An 18,022-nucleotide genomic window follows, 5' to 3' on the forward strand; every position below is an offset into this window, starting at 1 on the left:
CGCTCGCGGTGGCCCCGCTGCCGGTGCCCCCGCTGCCGGTCCCGGTGCGGGTCCCGGTGGCGGTGGCGGCCCCGCCGAGCGCCATGGGCTGGGTGCCAGCGCAGGGCCGCCTGGCGGCGGGGCTGCTGGTGAACCTGTCCGCCTCCATCTGCATCGTGTTCCTGAACAAGTGGCTGTACGTGCGCCTGGGCTTCCCCAACCTCAGCCTCACCCTGGTGCACTTCGCCATCACCTGGCTCGGCCTCTACCTCTGCCAGGCGCTCGGCGCCTTCGCCCCCAAGAGCCTGCGGCCCGCCCAGGTGCTGCCCCTGGCCCTCAGCTTCTGCGGCTTCGTCGTCTTCACCAACCTCTCCCTGCAGAGCAACACCATCGGCACCTACCAGCTGGCCAAGGCCATGACCACGCCGGTCATCGTGGCCATCCAGAGCCTGGCCTACGGCAAGACCTTCCCGCTGCGCATCAAGCTCACGCTGGTGAGGGGCTGTGAGTGGATTTGGGGGGTTTGGGGGAGGTTTCGGGGGGCTTCGGGGCAGCTCCGTCACCAGGTGCCTCTCGCCCGCAGGTGCCCATCACGCTGGGCGTCTTCCTCAACTCCTACTACGACGTCAAGTTCAACGCCCTCGGCATGGTGTTCGCCACGCTGGGCGTGCTGGTCACCTCGCTCTACCAAGTGGTGGGTAGCAGCTTGGGGTGGGGACAGGGGGTGAAGGTGGTCACCAAAATGCGCTCGGTGTTCTGAGGACCTCGCATCTGGGCCCTTCCCAGATGGGCAAGATTTATTATGGGGAGAAAAATTGGTGTGTCTGAGGGTTGCCTTAGCCCTTTCTGCTGTAGTGCTGGGCTAAAATCCCATGATCAGCACCTTGTCTGCCGTGACCGTAAAACACTCCCAAATTAGAGTCCCCTGTCACGTTGACACAAAAGCCATCGTCACGTTGAACTCTAATTTGTTCATGGCAGATGCTCTGTGCCTCCAAAAGGAGCAAGGCTCTGCAACCTGTAGCACGCAAGATGAGAGATAATGGCCTTCTGTCCTGTTTGGGGGCAGAAGGGAGAGACGGGGCGTACTAACCTCAGGTGGCTGTGCACTGGAGAAATGACAACACCTGAGTGAAATTATTCTGTAATTTTTCCAAAAAAAAATAGCCAAGTTATATTATATGCACTGGAATCCGTGTTAGCAGTGAACATGGCGTGGAAGGAGCAAAAGTCGCTACATTTGGTCGTCAGTTTTATTTTTTAATATAGCTCTGGAAATATTCCTGACAATAAACTGCAGAATTTTTGTCTGTGGAAGTAAATGGACGGCTTTGAAAAGCAGCATAAGCTGCACTGCAATCAGTGAGGATTAGCAAGCGATGTACACAACATCAGAAGCACAGCATATAAAGAAGGGGGGTGAGAGGTGCTCCCTGCAGCTGCTTGCTGTTTTGGCGGAGGTGCTCAGCTCCATCCTAGAGAGGGTCTTGAATTTGCCTTGACTAGAAGGGAGCTGGCGTTTTCTTCCCAGCTCTGCTACTTTTTTTGTTCCTCCTCGAGTATAATACCTTGCTGCCAGGCAGGAAGGAAGGAAAATGAAGGTTTAGGTGCTAGGCATTTAGCTGAGGGGGGTTTCACTGTTTTCTCTTTCCTCCTCCCGTGGCTGCGTTCCGGTGCTTGTGTGCTTACAAAAGCCAACACCTGGCCCTCTGGATAGGGAACAGTAGGCAGCAATGCTCACCAGTTCAGTGTTACCCTAATATTGTCTGCATGGCGCGCCCTGCGTATTAGTACATGGTTTGGGGTTGCTTTCCTCCTGTTTAACAGCTTTCTCTCTTGGTTTTAGTGGGTAGGAGCGAAGCAGCATGAGTTGCAGGTAAACTCTATGCAGCTGCTGTACTATCAGGCACCAATGTCCTCGGCTATGTTGTTGTTCATCATACCCTTCTTCGAGCCAGTCTTTGGAGAAGGGGGGATATTTGGGCCCTGGACACTTTCTGCTGTGGTAAGACTTTCATTGACTCTTTTTTTCCTTAAATAAGCCATTGTTGCTGACGTATTTAAATTTGATATTTGTTGCTAAGATCTGTTTCTTTGTGAAACAAACAGATTTTTGTACAGTCGTTAACTATGATGAGATGAGAGGGGCATGTGGAAAGAGGGGAAAAAAAAACAAAACTTGTGTCTGCCCCGCTTCCTCTTAGAGGAGTTTGTCTGTCAGTTGATTTACCTCCTTATTCTTGTTTCTGTTTAGAAGGCACCTGAACCACAGGAAAATCTGACAAAATCCAGAAGCTTCCCCTAGGGTATTAAATTAGAAATATGTAAGTGCTCTGGTTCCAGCTCTTACTGTCCACTCAGAAAAGAGATAAGCATGCTCACTTCTGCCACTCTCAACTCCTCTTCTGTGGAAGGTTGCCAGCGTTGGTTGCTCTCTAGAAAGGCCAGTTTGCTTTCAGCAAGAAGGCTGCAATTTCTCTTGAGCCTTCTGATGTCCTTGGTGTCACCAGAAGAAAGCCAGTGGTGTTTGGTGTTTTCTCACCACCGCTGATCACACCACTCCATGACGGGTGGAAGTAGTGCTGGAGTTTGTGAACGGAATAGCAAGTATTCAGAATAGTAAAATTGGATAATTTTCCTTTTTTTTTTTTTTCTTTGTTGACCATCTCTCAAAGGTGATGAATGTAACTTCTGTGCGTATGAGTAGCCAGGTTTTCCAAATCACTCATAGCTGTTTGTTGAGAGTAAAGGAGAAAAGGCGTGCGGTGCTATCAGTGTGTATTTATGGGCATCATACCCTGAGCTACTCATACGCATCACCGGTGCCTGCACTGACTTGAAATTGTTTCTGTTTTTGTTCTCAATATGTCTTTCCTGCCTGATATTTTGCATTTGCAAGTCAAGGAGCCTAACTAAATAACCTGGAATGGGTATGGATGGTCTGAAGTGTGCTGGGGTGCTGACTGTGTCTGTTAATCCACAGATAATGGTCCTGCTGTCGGGTGTAATAGCCTTCATGGTCAACTTGTCCATCTACTGGATCATTGGAAATACGTCACCTGTCACGTATCCTTTGTAACGTTCAGTTGTTTCTCCTGTTCCCAGATAAATTATGTTAGCGTTCATTTGGCTGGGTCTGCTGTGGGAACCTGCTTTGTAACCTGCCTGATTTTTTTTACATGATGGAGCTGGGAAAGCACATTCACGTTTTAGTGCCTTTTATTTCTTTGGTCATGGTTTGTAGAGATCACCACCGTTAACTCCCTGACGTGACCTTCATGCCTACAAGGGTTATTTAACCTGAGTTTGGCTACCTCGAGGAGGAACTGGTGTGTCAACGCGTTTGGTAGGACGGGTGGAAAGCTGTACATGGAGGTTAACTCTTCCCATGGCTGCAGAGATGCTAGGGAGTTGTGCAAGATGAAGTCAATGCGATGCACCTTTACGTGCCTTGGATGTAATCGATGACGTTCCCGAGTGTTTCTGTTAACAGCAAGTATCAATATTATTTTGTTGCAATCCTTAACAGCCGCCTAGATATAACATGTTCGGCCATTTCAAGTTCTGCATCACCCTCCTGGGAGGCTGCCTCTTGTTTAAGGACCCGCTGTCTGTTAACCAAGGCCTCGGGATCCTGTGCACGCTGCTGGGCATTTTAGCCTACACGCACTTCAAGCTGAGCGAGCAGGAAAGCAATAAGAGTAAATTGGCTCAGCGCCCGTGAAGCTTTGGTGTTCTGGAGACTGGGAGTATTGGGAAGGAGAACAAATATTTCAGTACGCGTTGGTTCCAGAATGCACGAAATCGCCTCATCCGTTTTGAGCCATGGTTTTAGTTTAACTGCCGGGATGGTCGCTCTGTAACCGGGACAAACTGATTGAACTATGTGACGTGCCAGGGTTTGCCCAGCGTGGTCTGGCCTGTCACTTTCAATTTAAATGGTCACTTAAAAAGACGTGGCACACTTCAAATTGCTGTGGAAATTTTACGAAAGTAATTATGTTTTTTGCATACCAAACGAAATCGCGATGGCTACTGGACTGAGAGAGAAGGAGAGAAGTCCTCTTGCCTTTGTGACCATGCCAGTATTTATGGTTGTGAGGAAACTCGGAGGCACTTTAATGCAGACGTGCTGGTGTGTAATGATGCTTCCTCCCTTTTGTCTGCTGGATGATGACGAGGACAAGCACCTTGTTTTGTTGTTCTAGGCAGGGCTGCCAAACTCATTCCTGTTTCTTACATCCTTTCTTCCGTGTGCTTGACTTGAACACTGACGAGTTTCAGCTAAAGAAATGAGAGAAAATTACTGGAGGAGGGAGACATTGGAAGACGGTGAAGCCTTGGGCCAAGCAGGAAAACGGTTCTGAGCTGTCCATCTTAAATTTTGCTTCTGCTCTGTCAGGACGTTAACAAATTCATCGGGGATTTCAGAAAACGTGTTGCTGCTTCGTGATTTTCCCTGTGCCAAAACCCAGGCTGGACACGAGATCTTGTCCGTACTCGCGAGCCTAATCAAATCTCCGATTTTACGGTAATAATCGCCAAATATTTTGCAGCCCGTGTTAAAAACATTCCCGGAGGAATCTTTGGGAAGGTCCCAGCCTGCAGCGGGAGTGAGGGCTGCGCGGTTCCCTGCTGCCCCAGGAGCCTTGGGCAGCATCCGTGCATCTCTCTGGTTTCGGGGATCACCGCCAGGTGCCCGGGCAGCGCCAGCAAGGCAGTGGTCACCCACCAGAGAGGCCCCAAAAACGTGTCCAAGGGACTGAGGAGCGCGAGGTGGGACCCACTTCTGCTCTAATTCGGGAGCGCTTTGAAAATTACTTCATGCCGGTAGCGAGCACTGATTTTTGACAGCATGGGAGGAAGGAGAAGTTGAGCACTGTTCTATTTTAAAAAGGGAAGGAGAAATAAAAGCTCTCGGTGAGTCTGGTGGAAGCATATGCTCGCTAGATTCGCGAGGTTCGAATCGATCTGCGGCATCTTGCTCCTTACGCTCTGGAGTTTATTTTGCCTTCATCTACCTCTAGCAGATTTAAGGAGGGGAATTACGTGAACAGAAACAGGTGTTCGAGTTTTGCAGCCATCAAGAGAAATATTTAATTCCTCTGAGCTAAGTCTTCATGTAAGAAACAACGCAGACCTGACGCTCATAAGTTATTTATTCTGTTACAGCATTCGTGGCTTAAGAAACAGTAACTTCTCTGTGCAACCTCAGCTTAGGCTGTAATACTCCATAACATTTCAGAGTCAGAAACACCCCAGTAACTTCACATCTTTACCGACTGTGTCCTAGCCATTGTACTGGTCCAAGGGTAGTTTTTAATGCATTTTTGTAATTCTATAATTAGTTTAAAAATCCAGCCTGGACTGCTGAAGGATGTGTTCAGACAGGACAGGCTCTGGATGCACATCCTTCAGCAGGTACACTACGAAAGCCATTTGCATTAATTTGTGCTGTGCACAAGTTCTCCTAAAATACAGACCACAGAGACTCTGACGGGTAGCGAACAGTGAGTTTGAAGCCTCGATGACGACAGTATTTGGGATGGGACTGGAGTGTGGCAAAACGAACAAAACAGATGCCTGAAAATACAAAAGGTGCTGCAGGGAGGGGAGCAGATCTGCAGGAGAAAGGCAATAGCACGGTGTGAAGCAAAACGCTGTAAATACAGCCCGTTTCTGGAACGTCCAAGTCTCGAAGGTCACTTAGGTGACGTGATTTTTTTTTTTTTGCGTATGTTCAAGAGCTCTCCTTTGAGATTCACCTGTTGTACCTAACAAATAAAGTATCTTGAACTTTTTCTTTGTCGTGTGGTTCAAAGTGTTGAATTCAGGAGGCTCTTTATGTGTGTTGGTTCTTTGGATACCGTACGTGGGGTGGGAATAAAGGTTTAACCTCTGGCCTGACAGCTGCTTGTTGAGGGGGAGAACAGATCTTGTCTCTTTTCATCTCCTGCTTGAATCGCCTGCACCTGAAGGATATAGGTATATGTAAGGCAAAGTGGCGCCACTCGGGTTTCTGTCTAATTTTTGGAGCTGGCACATTTTAGGGCTGATCTCGTGAGGAATGCAGGAGGCTGCGTGCCTGCCCTCCCTGACACACAGACCCACCTGGAGGTGTGCACGTGCCTGCACGCTCAGAAGCTGCCTGGCTGCCTTTATTCACCCCCTGCTCAACCTCCCCCAAAACTTAGGCACCAGCCAACCCCTTCCCTTACAGACCAGCTTATGGGGAGTTTGTGGGAATGAATCCTGTGGTAGGTTGTAAAACAGTAAAAAGGAAGGAAAGGGTGAAAGGGACTTTCAGGTTGAACCATTTGTACTGCAAGTGCTGTGATAACATACTTAGTCCAACTTACGAATCCTGAGGTAAGAGCAGAGTTTTAGGAAAATCACTGATGCTTACCCAGGGGCAGAGTCGCTTGCTCTGCTTTTTGCTGCATCACTTTAATATGTGTTCATGTCATTTATATGCATTCAGTTCAGTTTGGGCTTCCACGGAAGAGAAATCAGAGTCTCAACATCTTTAACAACATGTGTGAACCATGGTATTTACTGTCTGCTTCTGTTTTGACTTCATATTTTATATATGACTGAGCTGTAGTAACAAGTTGGACTTTGGTCCTTTTCTGCTCTCAAGTGCTTTGCTGCCTATCTTAGCTTGTTTTTTACTTTACAAAGTTCCCATTGCTGTAGTTGCAGGGTAAAAGCTAGCACAGATATGAGGGTGGCATTTAAAAATCAGAGCAGATCCAGATGGTTCTGTGAAAAACATGAGTCACTGATGGCAGAGTTATCCTAGCTAACCCCGTCCCTGCAAGTACTCTGTAACGCATCCACCAGGTTTTCTCATTTTCCCCAGAGGACGGGAAGCAGCCTTTGCTCACACACAGACTCTCAGCTCAGAGCTCTGTGTCACCCCCACCTTTGGTAACTCAGCATTTTTTTGACGGATTTTGTGTCTGGTTTTGTGTAAGCTCTTGGAGGCAGCACACCAGAGGAGTTTTCCTGTTGATGGGCGAGCGGCTGCGCTCTCGGGCGTGAGGTCGGAGGAGAAAGCTGTGCTTCTGCTCAGCGTATGAAAAGGGGGCTTGTCCTCCAGGAAGCCTACCTTCAGGACAGAGCGTCAATTCAGCAGCAGTATATCCTCCTCTGTCTCCTGTCAGGAAATGAACGCCCAGCAGCGGCTGAAGCAACCTTTAAGCCTAGTGTGGGCTGCCCCTGGATTTCCTTAAACTTTTTTGGAAGTATTATCCACTCGATGCAGGTTAAGTATTACGGTAAACGTTCATTTTGATAGTGTCCTACATAGCAGGAACTTCAGAAGAGCATTTCATAACATTTGGGCATACAGCTAAGGTCTGACCCATGTCCGCTTTGTCACATCTTCAATATCTATCAAAAGGCAATGATGGATTTCTTAACTGGCTGTGTGTATTTGTCCAGGTGGGCTGTTGAGAAGAGACAGTGCTGTGCTACTAAACACTGGCATGCTGTTAGTGTGCAGAGCAGCGATTTAGAAACATCCTGTGGCATATTGCTGCAGTTCAGAGGGAGAAGGCTCACTGATAGGTGAGAGAGCTTTTCATCTTCTTGGCTTTTGACAGCAACCAAGAGACTTTAAGGGAATTCAGAGAGCAAGCCTGACTGTCCCTCAATTTACCTTTCATATTAAGATTTTTCTCCCAAGACGTTTGTTCTGCTCCCAGTTACACAGCTGGTATCTTACCTAGCTTTTAAAGAAGCACATTTCGGGTTACAGACCTGCAGTGTTTGTTTAGGTTGTGTTTTATGTTTTTTTTGTTTTGTTTTAGTTTGTTTTTTCTCCTAAAATTTTATCGTAGCCATTCATAACCCAGCTTCCCTGATCGATGAGAAACAAACGTGAGGAATGCTGCATACATGAAAGGTAGACTGGATAGGTGGTGAAGACGTGCTTTGTTTCACAGAACATCACTCTCCTAACCGTGGAGATGCATCCCTTTCGTTTTGTTCCCCGAGCATTGTCATGTAGATGCCCAGAAGCACCACGATCTGTTGCATACAAATCCTCTTCCTGCTGGTGCTCTCTGATAGCTGCTCAGCCTCCATTTGACAGCTCAGTTGCTGCAGAGATGATTAGGATGACATTAGGCTGTCAGCTGCCAAAGGTTAAGAACATGACGTGAAAAACCATCACCATGAGCTGATACAATCTTGAGTAACGAGAAATTTGTTCTAAAACACAGACATCTTACCAAAAAGACCGCTGGGGAGAGGTGTGGGTTTCTCTCTGGACAAATGTTGTAACAAAGTGCAGGAGTTGAATTGGGTGAGTTCTTGCTGCGCTGCAGTAGCTGACAAATTTAGTTTCAAGCATTCTTTAGTAATACTCAGACATAAATGCCATGCAAAAAAAAAATGAATAGCTGGATTCAGGCAGTAAAAGATCTTTGCCAGCCCCATCCCACAGCGATGGGTAACCTCCCTGAAAGAAGGGAGCTGCTGTTCCTCCTCCCGTTCGCTCGGTGATGCCCGAAAGCTGCCCTGTGTGTTCAGCCCTGTCAGCTGCTGGAGTGGAAACCCCTCTCCTCTCCCCGAGCAGCAGTAAAAAGTAACACAAACGCTGTCAGCTTGTGCTGCAGTGCCCGGGCAGCCCTGCTGCAGGGGATCTGACCCAGCCTGAAGCAGCCTGTGCTACAACAGGAACTGATGAAAGGGGAAAGGCCAGCCCTTCTCGCTGCTTTGGCTGAAAACAATTACTCATCTCTTCAAAATTTAGTCTTCGTTACTTCCCCGTAGGAGGTCTGTCAGAAAGCTCCCTTTCCTGTTTCACTCTGCCCCTTCTGTATCAAGTGTGAAGATGCAAAGTTTTAGGGAATTTGGCAGTCGAGACAGGAATTGTATTCACCGCCCGCGTAAATGCACTGACCTCACGTGCAGCCTGTCAGAAAAGCCCAGGATTATTTTTAGACCTGTGTATGGCTGTGTCACATCCAGGAAGTACGGGGAGGAGGAGATCTCTGCTTGAAGCACAGCAGGGGAGTGTAATTTTTCATGACCTTTTTATGTGTGTGTGTATTTACCTCCTTGTGAAGCGCAGGCCGAGCAGCAAACTTGTTTAAAGGAGCTCTCTTCTGGCCGAGGGAAGCACGTGGAGCAGTCCTGGCTACTGGGACCCCCGGCACAGGGGGGGGGGCTGTGTGTTTGAAATAAAAAAGAGAGACTGGATTAAGAGAAAACTGGGAGGAGTTCTCAGCACATACACATCTAGGCAGGTTTTTGAATATAGGGTCTAAGTTTAGATCCCTAACTCCACAATTAGGCATCCCAATAGCAGGGCTGGATTTGTCAGTGTGAACTCGCTCCCTTTCGGTTGTACTTTCTGGAGAATGGCATGGGCTCAGCATTTCCAGAAACGGAGCTGCATAGCTGACAAGCTTGACATTTTTTTGGTCTCCGAATAAATGAAGTATGCTGCTTACCAGAGAGCCAGAGTCCTTGTTCTGCTGCCTTACCCTGCCTGTAATGTTTTTATCTTTCTTACAGAACATTTGCATTCCTTTCCTTTTTTTTTTTTTTATATATATATTTTTTTCCTGTTGTGCAACTACATGCAGTGACTAAAAAAGGTTTTGTTTTACAATACGCTGGAGTTGCACAGTAAAAACTTTTATTAAGATCTTGTGATTTATTTACAAGTGTGCGTGTTGAATCCGTTCAGGTTTCCGTCTCTGAGCTGAGTGGAAAAACCCCTCATGCTATGAAACATCAACTGTTGTAGAATAAAATGCTCCTCCCCAGGGAGTGGAAAGGCAATATGAAGGTGTTCTGGGATCAGGCTGGTTTGCTCGTTAAATATGTTTCTCGTGGTGGTTACTCAAAGGCTGGTTTCCTATTTCTTAGTCCAGCTGAAAGGAGAAACCAACAGCAGGGGTCACACGTTCTTTAGGAAATTGCAACAGGTTTCTGAAAACGCATGATCTCGCTTTTCCAAGGGCAATATGACTCTGCTGATCAGGATAAAAAATCTCCCAGTGCTTTGCTGCCCCTGAGGTGGTGCAGGGGATGGGCACACGGGAGGCTGATGTTGAGCAGGGGCTGCTCAGCGCCCACCCAACGCTGTTTTTGTAGACCTGGGTGTGAGGCTACAGAACTGGCTGCCTTTAGTTGTGGGTCAAACCTCATCTGGGATGCCGAAGGGGGAAATTCACACGTAAATGAAGCAGCAAATGGACTGGCAGATCTCTGTTCTCCCTGCCCAAAGGTCTTTGGGAAGTTTGTGTGTTGGTCCCGCTTTTCAGCCTGCTCCATTGAGCTGAACGAGTCTGTGCTGCATCAGCTGCTTCTGCTTCCCTGAAGAGAGCTTTACTCATCTGAGAGCCTGTAATAATTCACAGTGTGTCACACAAGCTGGAAATCATTGAGATATTACTTCTAAAGGCTGGTTAACTTCCTAATTGCTGTCACGTGTCCCTCAGCAAGCCAGAATTTAAATTTCTTGTAGCTAAATATTCTCGGTGGTTTTGGAACTGTGTAAAGGTGAGATGAGCAGTCCCCTGCTCTCAGGAGCTTCCTTTTAAAAATACGTCTGGGTCACTATGAACAAAGATGTGTAAAGAAATTGTTTTAGCATGTGACATCCTTATTTACTAGGAGAATTTAACATGTTTGGGCTATGAGTGAATGAAATTAAACCTCTGGAAACATCTGCAAAAGCAGTTTGCCAGGATTGGGTCGTATCAGAGGAAGAAGCACTGTTTGCATTGAAAACTGGGATGAAAAACAAGTGAAAATGGAGGGCTGATACACGTACAGAGTGTAGATAAAACCATGCTGTGTTCTGAGTTTTACTGCAGTTACCTTTTTGGTCTTGCATAAAGTAACTGCGTGGCTGCGTGGACCAGGAGGACAGTGATGAGAGACAGCAGCGCTCCCCAGCTACTTGTGGCTTCTCTTCCAGAGACTATTTTCCTTTCCCACCCGTGTCAGCAAAGAGGAATGTGTGCCTGTGCTGTGCAACCCTTTGAGCTACAGCTTCATACAAATTGTGAATCAAACCCACTGGGATGTGGCAGTGATCCCCCTGCTCTGTGTGTTGCAGGGGCAGTGACTTTGGCTAAGAAAGTGCAGTCATCAGCAGAGGGAAGTGATGGCTTGGACCTGAGCGACTTTATTTGCTAGCTCTGCTTGCTCAAAACTGCAATAACAACAGCAAATCGTGCCTGCTACTAGGCAAAGAAATACCAAGGTCGTGGTTTTGGAATTGCATGGGGAGAAAGCTCCAGGAGCGCTGCAAAGATAGCTGGATGATGAGAGAGAATTCCCTTAAGCCGCTGTGCAAGGGGAATGCAAAATCCACACCTGAGAGGTGCTCTCTGGGTGTCAAGATGTGCATTTCCAAAGAAGTTCCCACCAAAGAGAACAGGTTCATCCTGAAGTACAGAGTTAATGAGCTGTAAAACAGAACAGTCCGCAAATTACCATCAGAAGTGTCTTTGTGGACACAATCAACCCAAGGTATCTTGCAAAGAGAGCTTTCGGCTCCCTTGCAGCACAGGAGCAGCTGGATAGGGCCAGCTGAAGCAATTCTCAGGGGTAATATGCACTCTGCTTCCCCCTGAGGAGCACCTGAGGGAAACTGCTGGGAATTTGGACCCAGTTCTATCACATGAGATGCTGCAAGGACAGTCAGCCCCGGTGACTGATAGCACAGGTAGTGGTGGGACACCCAGGGTGTGGTTAGAAGAGAAGGGAAAGATCACTGACTGGCTCCCTGCCTGCAGAAGGGGTTATTTCTGGGCCCCATTTCCATCCCCAATTTTGCTCCAGCAAGGAAACTGCAGCCTGTCTTCTGACAGCCAGGTAAGTCATCAATGGGTTTGTGAAATTTTTCTTCGTTTATTTCAAAAAGAGACTTTCTTTGCATACATGTATTTGAGAGGAAAAAAAAAAAAAAAGAAAAAAAGAAAAAAGAAAAAAAAAAATCCACCTTTTCTCCAGCAGATGGCAGACTCACTGACAAAACCATCACTGACGAACCTTACACAGCCAGCACAGTCTCAGGCTGAGCGAGGCAAGGTCTGTAAGCCGAGTAATGGCTGTCAGACCAACTAATGTAGCCAAGAGAGGTGGCACAAAACCAACGCAGTGACCTACGCAGTGACCTTCAAAAACGTATATACCAGTTGCACTGGCAACTCTACAACCTCTTCTCTGCAAACCTCGCCTTGCTGATAAGGATGGTTGATGTTATCCTCCTCTGTATTGCCCACTGTTAATTAGAAAGAGGTTTCGGTTTGTAGGGCAGCAGGGGTAAGGGATTCCCCTTCATTTTATTCTGGAACAAAAACAAGTCACCAGAAAGAGAGCCACGTATCTTGATCTTGTTCAAGTTTCTGTAGTGCAGCTGGACCCATCAGAGCCCTCCTCCAGCTAAAACACGCTGGAAACCAGTACCAGGTGACTTTCAGATGGGAGCTGTGAAAAACTAAAGCTCTACAGTAAAGCAAGAGAGGCAGGGTGTCAAATATATGGATATTAAAATGCTAGCAAAGAAGTAAACCTTCCAGCTATCTGCTTCTGTATTGATCCAGTTCTGGAAGACTTTTTTAAACATAACTATAGAAAAATTAAGACACATCAGAGTATTTGCAGAACGCTTTACAAGATCTTTATATTAAACTTTTTTCATATGTTTAGAGACTGTATTTTTTAAATAGACTTTGGAAATACGAACAAAATCTGGAAAGCAGCAATGACAAGGAGGGGAGAAGCAGACAAAGAATGCGCAGGTATAAGAAAGACACCAAAGGAAGCAAGTGGAGAAATCAAGACGGATATGTAAAAGAGCACAGGAACTCCAGAATGCCAAACTCCACTTCGTTAGCTTCTCACTGCAGCTTTGAGAATGGCAAATGTATGTAAGAGCTTTCCCCATGATTCAGGAGAATCACTGTCATGTTCCAGGGCTTTGTCACCCAAGTTGGCACAAGCAGATGAATCATCAAAGCTGTTGCAACTGATGCAGAAGTGCCTGCTACATCCCTTTGGGTCACAAAATCCCTCCCAGGGACACCCAGCTATCTTCTCAGCCAGCTCAAGCACCTGTGCTTAGCTCCTTGCACCTGGCCTTACAAGTCTGCCACAGAAAAAGTGTGGGGTTTTTGTTGTTGTTCTGTTTTGTTTTTGTCTCTGTGGTTACTCGTAATAGAAGGAGAAATATTTTTTGCAGAAAACCCCAAGATCTTTAGAGACATTTGCCTGTTCTGTTAAAGCATAGAAGTGTCTACTTTGTTCTCCCTTTACAGTCACGGTCTGTTAATTCTGGGATGTGAGGTTTAGTCTCTACTTCACAACCCTTTTTTTTTTACCAGGCATTTGAATAGGAAAAAGGATCTGTGAGATGTACTCTGAGTAGCTGTAGAATGGGAAATTGATACAGCTGATACACGGGTGGAGCCTAAATGCTGGAGGCTAAATAGGAGCCTCCTGTGTTCTGTTTTGTTTTGTTCTGTTTTGTTTTGTTTTGTTTTGTTTTAGGCCAGTAACCTTGGTGAGAACAAGGAACAAACTGTCAGGACCAGCGGAAGGAAGTGGTCCCAACCAGGGACATTAAGAACATCGGTGAATAAACATTTTTCATCACATTCTTAACATTCACTGATATGAATATGCCATAGCGATAAGGTACTTAGACAATCCTGGCCAGCGGAGAGCAAGATGACCAGTTACATCCTTTGTGGACACCTAAGTAGAGAAAAGCCATGCATGTGGCTGCAGGAGATAAACCACATGATCACCCATAAACAAAAATGAAGTTCAAAGAGATTTCAGAAATATAAATTTTCTTTGCTAGAACAAGTAATCTGGGAAAGGGTCGCTCAGGATGGAATTACAATGTGTGGCCCACTTCAGCTGTATGGTAAAGTGAATGCTAGGCTGGTTGAAGAAGATTCTCTGTTTAAATCATGTGTAACTCCCCTTCAGATCTCTCTTTTAATCAGAACAGTAATACACCACTGGAAACATCATCAATAAATAAACAAAACTTTACTGCATATTCAGTATGCTATGCAAACTGAAAGATCAGAAGACTTTGGGAAGACTGCCTCTCCAGTATTCCCTGTTTTCTGCGTAAAGCTCAATACGCTTGAGGTACCAAGCACTGTCTCACGGGCTATTTTGCCAGCTAGGTAGCTGTCTGGGATTCACCCGTGAATTTATTTTGTACTCTCCCAGCTTGTCATTCTTGTATTTATACACACTGGCCCTTGATCTAGAAAGCCTGCCTATTTCTTCTATGTTTTTCCTATAAGATGGCTTCTCAAACGGACCAGATGCAGCCACCATTTTGAAGTGAAAAGGGCAAGAGCATGGAATAATCACTGTCTGGAAAAAAAGAATTGCACAGTCATTTATGTTTGCATGGTGACAAAGAGCAGTGCTGTATGTGCAAACTCACTATCAGAAGTCCACGGATTGTCATCTTCTTGGTTTGGGTCTCAGCTGGAGCTCAGGTTGATTTTCTGACTGTGATCAGGGTGCTTGAGGACATCTGTGAAAGTCAGAGTTTCCTAATTTCACCAGGTGGACAAAATATCACTTAGTGAAGTCCATAACACCATAGTCACTGAAAGGTGATAGAACTAGCACAGATATAGCTCCCCTCCTACCAAAACTGCACCACTTCTCTCTCATACATTATGCTGATGTACTCCAGTCCAGAGAGAACCTCTAGGTTCCTGTGGTGTGGACGTGTTCCTTACTTAGATGTGGTTGTTTCATGTTTGTGGTAAAGCAAGTGGTAATTCCATGGCAGACAACTGGACACTATTAAAAACTTCTTGTCTTGCTTGGCAGCAAGTTGTTAGTTGCATGCCAGCAACTAGATGGTGAGGTGACATTTTATCAAGATCCACCTGAATCAAGGGAGGGCATACAGATAAAGAAAAATGCAGATCGGATAGCCAGGGAAGCAGTGCAGCTCTTCAGAAGGAAGACTTAGCCAGGTACAGATGTGTATTTCAGGAGCTGTGTGCATCCATGCCTGGATTGGAGGAGACCTAATCTCGAGGCTACGCTGACCTAATCTCGAGGCTACGCTGAGGAAACTCATCCTCTCAACAAACCCATTTCCAAAGTGGGCTTTGGGATACACATTCAAGGTTCCTAATGTAGCCTATTCGTGATGGCAGGGGACTCTTGGTGTGAAATTACTCAAATAACCTTCAAGATTTCAAGCTGAGGCTACCCCAGATACTGGTAAAGCCTCTAGTGAGCACTCCAAACTACTTGCCTAACTACTAGGATTGTTGTTTTACTCTCTGTTAATAGCTGTATTGGCAAAGCTATGCTTTTAAAAGCAGAGATCGATTTGATACCAGTAGAAAGGTGACTTTGGAATTTATAAACCGCATCGATCATGTCAGCAAAAGGAAAATGCTGAGGCTTTTTCAGGAATAGGCAGTTCTTTCTGTGTAAAGTAAAAGCATACACCAGTCAATAAAGCTGCATCAACCGAACATTAAACTGTGGGGCTGACCACAATAAAGTCATAACATCTGCAGGGGAGGGCATTTATAGTAACTTTTTGGTAAAATATAGATATATATATATATATAATTTCTTATATAACAGGCAGTTAGAAAGCAAGGATGGGAGCATGCAGGAGAGATGTGGAGAATTGGGTTGGCAAGGCTGGCACAATTCTAGGAGCTACATGACCAGACACAGAAGGCGTCTGAGTTAGGAAGCTGCTTGTGCGATGTAACACCCTGCTGGGTGTGGGTAACAAACAGCACAAATCACAGCCAGGCAGCTGGAATCCGTTTTTAATCTCCCCTCCCCTAACCCAAAGTGCAGCCTGCCTGCAGCAGGCCTGACCTCAGCACCCGCTGCAGTTCTGTCCCTCTCTGTCCGTCTGTCCGTATAAGGCATCCCGAGCAGGCAGCGCTTGGGCTGCTTGCTCGCTGCCTCTAATAGAGCTAGCTTCTCCCTGGACACATTTCAGACTGTGAATCCACTTCTGGCTCTCCTCAGGAGCTTCTGGAGGAGATCTGTCTTTCACTTGAGTCCCATGTGCATGCCACACAGCCTTCTGGGCGACTCCCTTGAAGAGAAATGTGTTTCGTGCTAAACCCGGTGGTAGATTTGAATGACAATTTAACACTGAATTAAAGAAACAGTTCTAAACCGAACTGGTGTCATCCTCATTTGCTTAAACGAGGCAGATAACCATTGTTAAGCCGAGGCTCTCTTTGATCTAATTACATGCCATCAAGTACTCCTCCAGCTGGAGAGATCACAGGATTGTTCAATCCTCACAGCTACAGATTAGTAGAGCAGGAAATGGTCGCAACCTAGCCACATACTTCACCCCTGCTTAACAGCAGCAGGAGAAAAACTGAGTTTCTTCACTCAGTGATATTTGTCACCAAGGCTTCCGAGAATCAGAAGAACTTTTTTTCTGAGGTTTTATCCTTTTCTGTTCTTTACAATCACTCCACAAGCTTCAGTCAAAAGCGAGGACTAAACTAAAATATAGAGGGGGAAAAAAAATAATAAATCACTTTGATTCTATGTTAGATTTTGAGCACTTCTAAGCAGAAATTCTAGATAATAGCCTTGCATTTTTGCTACTATTGTTTCATTTAATTTTGCTTCTGGCTGACTGAGCTGCTACCAAATAGGAATCAGATTTGGGCAGACAGACAGACACTAGTGCCTCCCAGATGCATGAAGGAATGTGCTTGTCTAGTAAACAAAAGAAGAAGGAAAAAAAAATGCGTCTTCTGATGTGGGATTGGTCCAGCTCCAGGTGCTTTTGAAGCTGCTCGCCCTTAACACTTCAGAAGAGTTTACCTGAGCTAGCAGGTTGAACAGCTGTTAGAAAAACGTTTTGTTTGAGACCATCTTTGGCAGCCCACCTGCATTTTTCAACATAAAGAAGGTTGCATGTGGCACAGCAGCACACAGAAGTTTAACAGCAAAGTAGAGCCCGCTGTTCCCTGTTAAGCAGCTGCAGGAGCGCTGAATGTGGTCTTTGGGTTCTCACCACTGCCAAGCCCTGCTCTTTATTTCCACTTGGCATTAGTTTGATCGAAATTGCCCCAAGGAAGGCTTCATCCCCTTTTTGTTTAATAGAATTCGGTTTACAGTATGAGGTTTCTGGTGCTACTGCCAGACCTCTCTGTTGGGATGGATCTTCACTTATGAAGTATTTGGGCAAGTTCTCTGAAGCAGACTCTCTATCAATGTGTTCTTTCTTACAGAAGAGAAGAGGAAGGTGGAGAAAGAAAATAAAACTCTCTCTCTGATCCTTACACAGAAGTGTGCCGACCCAGTGTGGGGCGCGTGGGGTGGTGGCTGGAGCAGACAGGCCTGGCCGCAGGCCTCATTAAGCCACACAGGCCCCAGCTGCACCTCAGCCTGCTTTTCCCTCTATCCTGTTATCTCGCTGTGCCCGACAGTCTGTAACCGGGCTGATCACAGCTTTGTCACACTGATAGAGATACAGCCTGAGGCTTAGGAAGGGTCCACAAGCATAGCCTATGGCCCCAGAGGCTGTTTTGGTTTTGGCCTGGGAGCAGTGGATAGACAGCACGTGAGGTTAACCCGCCTGACAGCCAAGCATCACAAGAGAGACTGGAAATCAGAACTGAAAACCCTGGCCACCTATGCCTTTGATCATCTTATGGGAACTTCGGACCATTTCACACACACTAGGAAAGAGTAAGAGGGACACATCAGGGAAAAAAAAAAAAATGGTGGTGACAAAAATCTGAAACTGAAGCTTTTTATGACCCATCTGTTGATTTGAGTTGGGCATCCCTGCGGCACAGCAACCCATCTTTCTTCTGGCCTATGTGCCTATAGGTAGGACAGATCCAGCCCAGAGAAATAACTTAAATCAAAAGCATTAAACAACAAAATGTCTACAGTTAGAACCTGATTTTATATTAATATGGATCTCATATACTATGTAAGTTAACAATAGTGTAAGGTGGGTATTGTTATAAGTTGCCCCCTTAATTAATTTTCAGAGAGCATTGCATTAATAATA

The 18,022-nt window shown here is 46.1% G+C and overlaps 1 protein-coding gene across 1 annotated transcript; it reads left to right on the forward strand.

Annotated features, from left to right (window-relative positions):
- Positions 1-34: 34 nt before the first annotated feature.
- Positions 35-5,782, forward strand: SLC35E3 (solute carrier family 35 member E3). The gene is made up of 5 exons (XM_032206135.1): positions 35-473; positions 563-673; positions 1,826-1,984; positions 2,963-3,045; positions 3,517-5,782. The coding sequence occupies exons 1-5, from the start codon at positions 84-86 to the stop codon at positions 3,701-3,703; spliced, it is 930 nt and encodes a 309-aa protein (XP_032062026.1). The 5' UTR covers positions 35-83; the 3' UTR covers positions 3,704-5,782.
- The last annotated feature ends 12,240 nt before the right edge of the window (positions 5,783-18,022 follow it).

This window comes from Aythya fuligula, chromosome 1 (genome assembly GCF_009819795.1).
Source record: "Aythya fuligula isolate bAytFul2 chromosome 1, bAytFul2.pri, whole genome shotgun sequence".
Classification (NCBI taxonomy): domain Eukaryota; kingdom Metazoa; phylum Chordata; class Aves; order Anseriformes; family Anatidae; genus Aythya; species Aythya fuligula.